The 6,720-nt window shown below is 51.0% G+C and overlaps 1 protein-coding gene across 1 annotated transcript; it reads left to right on the forward strand.

The window, feature by feature from the left end:
• Window positions 1-1,209: 1,209 nt before the first annotated feature.
• On the forward strand, window positions 1,210-5,717 carry DCSTAMP (dendrocyte expressed seven transmembrane protein). The gene is made up of 3 exons (XM_064154127.1): window positions 1,210-2,217; window positions 3,508-3,828; window positions 5,634-5,717. The coding sequence occupies exons 1-3, from the start codon at window positions 1,210-1,212 to the stop codon at window positions 5,715-5,717; spliced, it is 1,413 nt and encodes a 470-aa protein (XP_064010197.1).
• The last annotated feature ends 1,003 nt before the right edge of the window (window positions 5,718-6,720 follow it).

A 6,720-nucleotide genomic window follows, 5' to 3' on the forward strand; every position in this document is an offset into this window, starting at 1 on the left:
ATATGTGTGTGAGCCACGGTGTCTACAGAGCAAATGAGAAAGAAGAGGGCACAAGCTGTAAAAGGACAGCTCAGTTTGGGGCTCCCCAGATTAAGAGTGACTGGGAGCTGCTGGGGACAGTCCAGCAGAGGGCTACGAAGATGGCGAGGGGACTGGAGCACTGCCTGAGCAGAGGCTGAGGGACCTGGGGCTGCTTGGTCTGGAGAAGAGAAGACTGAGAGGGGATTGGATCAATGTTTACAACTATCTGAGGGCTGGGGGTCAGGAGCAGGGGGACAGGCTCTGCTCACTGCTCCCTGGGATAGGACAAGCAGCAATGGATGGAAGCTGCAGCACAGGAGGTTCCAGCTCAACACAAGAGGGAACTTCTTAACTGTAAGGGTCCCAGAGCCCTGGCACAGGCTGCCCAGAGAGGCTGTGGAGTCTCCTTCTCTGGAGCCTTTCAAGGCCTGTCTGGGTGTGTTCCTGTGTGCCCTGAGCTGGATTGTGTGGTGCTGCTCTGGCAGGGGGGTTGGACTGGATATGATCTCTTTGGGTCCCTTCCAGTCCCTAACATCCTATGATCCTGTGGCATGATAATCCCTTTTGGTCTCTTCCAACCCCTGGCGTCCTGTAAAGCCTGTGTGACAAAAACATCTTGCAACACCTTTTAGAGGCATCTTGCCCCTGTTCATAGCTGTGCTCATGGAGACAAAGACCTCAGTCTCACACAGAGTGCTTTAGCCTCTGCCTGAGGCAGCCCTGCAGTGGGAAGCAGCAGCAGCCAGTCCCAAGCAGATCTGTGTCAGCAGTGTATGGGTGTATACAACCTCCACATAAGCAGCACAGGAAGCCTTCAGAGCTGCTGCTGTGGGGCATGGGGGGGTGTGAGTGTGGTCATGGGGCATGGCTGGGGGGTCAGGAGCACACAGAGAGGGGGCAGCTTGTTTCTGCCCACCAGAGAAACAGGAAAAGGGATGAGTCCAGCCACACAGAGAGCTGCTGGGACTCAAGGTGCTTTTGTCACACAGGCTCACAGGATGGCAGGGGTTGGAAGGGACCAAAAGGGATCATCGAGCCACACAGGCTCACAGGATGTTAGAGGCTGGAAGGGACCCAAAGAGATCCTCCAGTCCAACAAGCTAGCAGTGTACAGCTGCAGCTAACAACTTTCTGGTGTTGTTGCCTTTCAGTTTGAGCCACTGCAGTGCCAGCAAGAAGCAGAAGAGGATGCGGGGATTGGTCTCCATGGCCCGGAGCGCATGGGGAGTGTTTATATCCGAAAGGCAGCCTGGCTGGAAGTATCTGATGCAGCTTTTTGCAGTCTGCTCTGTAGTTGGCTTCTTTGCCAGCTTGCTGTTATTCCTTGGCATGCACTTCTCCCTGGCACAGCACTCCTTGGGTCCCTTACTGATTTCTGGATCCCTCTGGGTCTTGCTCTCCATCGCGCTCTGCTGTTTCAAGCACCTGCGCTGCTTCAGTGCCCTGCTCCTGCTTTCCTGCGGGCTGCAGAGCGGCAGGAACGCCCTCATCACTGCTGCCACAGGCGTCCTGATGGCAGGCAGCATCCAGAATACCTTCCACAACCTGAAGGTTCTGGCAGACAGCATAACCTGCCACTTAGAGTACGAGCAGTTTGCCTTGCTCAAGTACTACGTTGAGGCAGTGAGGCTGATTTACGAGGCAGCCAGGCTTCCCCCCGAGCTCCTGCGGGATGAGTTCACCCCATCCTACTCCATTGCAGACCAGGCACTGAAACAAGAGCTCAACGACACCAAGCAAGCCATGCAGAGAGTTGCTAGCCAGGTATCCTTTATGCTGACCCTAGTGTCCTGCATAGGCCAGAAAATCCTGCCTGGAGTTGGGATTTTCCTGGCTTCTTTTGGGACTGGCCTCTTTATCAAGAAGTTTGTGGGCTCTGGCAGTGCCAAATTTATGAACATTTACATCACAAAACGGTTCATTGCTTTTGATGAGTGCCAGAAGCAGCAGCAAAGACCCTGCCTTCTGCCACTCAGCAGAGAAGAAAGGAAAACCTACGTGACAATCCCATCTTTCTGCCTCACCAGGAAGGAAAGGAAAAACATGCAGTACTTTTTCCTCCCTGTGATTGTCAATCTCTGCACCTGGCTGCTCTTTGCTGCAGTAGATTATCTGTTGTATTGGTTAATTATTTCTGTCAATAAGCACCTCCAGGAAGTTCCAGATCTAGAGATTAAATTCATCTTCTCTCAGCGAGTAAGTATCTGTCAGCACTGCTTATTTCTTTAGTATCGAAAAGCTTCCCTCAGCTGTGTCCAGTTCTGGGCTCCTCCATTGCAGAGAGATGTTGAGGTGCTGGAAGGTGTCCGGAGAAGGGCAGCAAGGCTGGGGAGGGGCCTGGAGCAGAGCCCTGTGAGGAGAGGCTGAGGGAGCTGGGGGGGTGCAACCTGCAGCAGAGGAGGCTCAGGGCAGAGCTCATTGCTGCCTGCAGCTGCCTGAAGGGAGGTTGTAGCCAGGTGGGGTTGGGCTCTGCTGCCACACAACCAGCCACAGAACAAGGGGACACAGCCTCAAGCTGTGCCAGGGCAGGTCTAGGCTGGATGTTGTTAGGAAGTTGTTGTCAGAGAGAGTGATTGGCATTGGAATGGGCTGCCCAGGGAGGTGGTGGAGTCGCCGTCCCTGGAGCTGTTCAAGGCAGGACTGGACGTGGCACTTGGTGCCATGGTCTGGCCTTGAGCTCTGTGGTAAAGGGTTGGACTCGATGATCCATGAGGTCTCTTCCAACCTTGGTGATACTGTGATACTGTGATCACCTAGAGTCAAGGTCAGGGTTTACTCCCCCTGGAGTGTTAACCCTGTACACTGGTTGAGTCTGTGATTCTGTGCAATACCAGGAAAGGGAGGCATCAGTACTCTCATAGAATCATAGAACCATAGAATCAACCAGGTTGGAAGAGACCTCCAAGATCATCCAGTCCAACCTAGCACCCAGCCCTATCCAATCAACCAGACCATGGCACTAAGTGCCTCATCCAGGCTTTTCTTGAAGACCCCCAGGGACGGTGCCTCCACCACCTCCCTGGGCAGCCCATTCCAATGCCAATCACTCTCTCTGGGAAGAACTTCTTCCTAACATCCAGCCTATACCTACCCTGGCACAACTTGAGACTGTGTCCCCTTGTTCTATTGCTGGTTACCTGGGAGAAGAGGCCAACCCCACCTGGCTACAATGCCCCTTCAGGTAGTTGTAGACAGTAATAAGCTCACCCCTGAGCCTCCTCTTCTCCAGGCTAAACAGGCCCAGCTCCCTCAACCTCTCCTCACAGGGCTGTGCTCCAGGCCCCTCACCAGCTTTGTTGCCCTTCTCTGGACATGTTCCAGCACCTCAACATCCTTCTTGAATTGAGGAGCCCAGAACTGGACACAGCACTCAAGGTGTGGTCTGACCAGTGCTGAGTACAGGGGAAGAATAACCTCCCTTGTCCTGCTGGCCACACTGTTCCTGATGCATCATCATCAGCTCTTCCTCCCTCTTCTCTTGTGCAGAGGAATCAGAATGGATTTATCTTCGACATGAGAGACCACGTCACAAAGGTTGACCCTTTCAAGATCTCTTTGTTTAAGCACGACTGCATCCCTCAGCCAGTGCTCACTCCTTCCACAACATGGATCCAGCTTGGAGCAATCATCTTCTTTTTAATCGTTTTTGGGTTATTTTCTGGCCTCCTGACCCAGCTTAAGATACTGATATTGGCTTCATTTTATCCTGACACTGAGATGAAACGGATACACTTCCTGCACGCAGAAATACTCCAGAAGAGAGCAAAGCTACCAGAGAAACCTGGCAAGAAAGCATTTGCTAGCAGGGTAAGGCATCAGCTCTCAGGGCAAAAAAGCATCTCCCTCTGCCAGTGAGGCAGCCAGCTCCAGGGAATGCTTCAACGTTTGCTATCTTCAGCTAGGTGCTATTAGGCTGCCCTCAGTGCTCTCCTGCACAGGGGCCAGAAACAAGTTTCCTATTGGTGAGATTAGATCATAGAAGTGCTTTGCTCTGTTTCTTTAACACTCACAAATGAGACCTGATATAGGCACACTTAAACAACTGTGCTGGCAAGAAAATGCTCCTTAGAGCTTACCAGAGAAGAAACAGTTTTCATGAGCAACTCAATAGATTCATAGAATGGTTTAAGTTGGAAGGGACCTCAAAGATCAGCTAGTTCCAAGCCCCACCATAGGCAGGGACACCTCTCACTAGAACAGCTTGCTCAAGGTCTCATCCAACTTGGCCTTGGGCACCTCCAGGGAGGTTGCGGAGCACAGAATCACCCAATGAGATCAAAGATCACATTGGGTGATTCTGTGCTCCACAACCTCCCTGGGCAACCTGTGCCAATGTCTCACCACCCTCACTGCAAAGATCTTCCTAACATCCAATTTCAATCTCCCCTCTGCCACTTCAAACCCATTCCTCCTCCTCCTGTCATTACCAGACCTTGTCAATAGTCCCTCCCCAGCCTTCCAGCAGCCCCCTTCAGATCCTGCAAGGTCACTCCAAGGTCTCCTCCAAGCCTTCTCTTCTCCAGGCTGCACAGCCCCAACTCTCTCAGCCTGTCCCCAGAGCAGAGCAGCTGCAGCCCTCTGAGCACCTCGGTGGCCTTGAGTCTCTGTAGCTTGGAGGAAAGGAGAAGGAGGGATGACCTCACTGATGCTTATAAATATGTGGAGGGCAAGTGTCAGGAGGTGCTGGGACAGAGGAGGTCCCTATGTGTGCACAGGGAAAAACTGCTTCACTGTGAGGGGCACAGAGCCCTGGAGTAGTAGAATTCTGTGATTCTATGAGCAGGCTGCCCTGAGATGTTGTGGAGTCCCCTCCTCTGGAGACATTCAAAACCCACCTGAATGCATTCCTGTGAGACCCACTCTAGGTGACTCTGCTCTGGCAGGGGGCTTGGACTTGATGTTCTTTCCAGTTCCCTTCTGACCCCTAACATTCTGTGCGAGCTCAAAGAGTATTCCTGCAATCTAGACAGCAAACATTAGGCAGTTGTGAGCAGCCTCTTCATGCTGAGGAAGATGTTCAGCTGTTGCTTAGCAGAATGGCTATTTCTGTTTGAAAACACAGCAGGGATGCAATTGCAAATATCAGTAGGCAACAGAACGTTTTGCTTGCTGGAAACATTCCCCCTCTGTATATCTGTGTGCTTCCACTGATGGAAATAACAACCACACCTGCATCTATCCATGCACATCCAGGGGGATAGCTGCAGACACATCAAGGTTTGATTCTGGGTTTGGTTTGGTTTTTAATAGCCTTCAATACTGACTGTAAAGGATGTTAGTGTCAGGATGATCTCTGGCATCATATTGCTCTTCTCATTTGCTTCCTGGGGTAGGACTAGGAGCAATGGATGCAAGTTGCAGCACAGGAGGCTCCAGCTCGACACAGGGGGAAGCTTCTTGACTGTACGGGTCCCAGAGCACTGGCACAGGCTGCCCAGAGAGGCTGTGGAGTCTCCTTCTCTGGAGCCTTTCAAGGCTTGTCTGGATGTGCTTCTGTGTGACCTGAGCTAGACTGTATGGTCCTGCTCTGGCAGGGGAGTTGGACTCAAGGATCTCTTTTGGGTCCCCTCCAGCCCTTGACTTCTGTGATCCTGTGACTGCTGTCTTTTCAGGTTGACTTTTGGCTTCCAATACTGAAGGCAAGGGAGGCAGTAAAGAAGAAAGGAAGGAGTGTGGCAATGGAAGACAGAGCATGAAAGAGACCAGGAGAGGCTTTGGACAAGGCTGAGATCCTTCAGCTCTACAGAGACCTGTGTTTTGCACCCAGCATTTTCCCTGTGGACTGTCAACTTTAAAATGCAACAAACAGGATCAAAAGTTAATTATCAGTATTTTAGGAACCTGTGGGAAAGAAACCATAGGTGAGAGTGTGTTTCCCACCACAGACAGCTCTGGACTGCTTTACTATCTAGTATTCAGCTTGAGGTCTGGTGCTTCAGGAAGCCATGGAGGGTCTGAACTTCTGTGTAAAAGCAATCAAACAGCTTGGAGCTTTTAGGACTACAGGAAGAACTTACTTGTGGGCTGGCCAAATACCTAAGTAGAGGGCATATTTCTAGACCTTTCTACCTATTTTTCATCCCTCAGCTGTCCTAAAGCCTTCAGCCTGTTTTTTCCCACTCCCCCTCACTCCTCTTCCTCTTTCCCATATCTTTGCCATTCAAATTCCTCTTTCCTCTCTTGGAATGCTTTCTTCTGCTCCAACAGAACCCCCCACAGACAACAGGATGTGTTTCTGTTGATACAAGTGAGCTCCAGGCACAGTTGAAGTTAAAGATCTGATCTACTAATGCACTGGCTTAATGGAAACTTCCAGCAGCTGTGACTTTACTGGGCATTGTTTCTGACTGCCCTTCTCAGGTTTGCCAGTACACAAAACAAGAGGCTGAAATCTGGATTTTTGACTCATTCCTCCCTCGCCTTCCCCCCCACCCCCAGCAGAGCTCAGCTTCCTTTTTCCTTCACTCACACAGAAGCTGTGTCATTTACTGTTAAAACAAAACAAAAAGTCCTCCAATTGGATCAAATCTGGTTTGTAAAATTAATGAAACTTTGACCTGGTTGTCTTGTGAAGCTAATTCAGAGCGACACTCTAGTGCTCCTGAGCCTCCTGAAGCACAAAACAAGCAAGGATGCTTCAACAAGCATAGCTTCATAGAACCACAGAATCAAGCAGGTTGGAAGAGACCTCCAAGCTCA

The sequence above is a fragment of the Pogoniulus pusillus genome, chromosome 14 (assembly GCF_015220805.1).
Source record: "Pogoniulus pusillus isolate bPogPus1 chromosome 14, bPogPus1.pri, whole genome shotgun sequence".
Lineage (NCBI taxonomy): Eukaryota > Metazoa > Chordata > Aves > Piciformes > Lybiidae > Pogoniulus > Pogoniulus pusillus.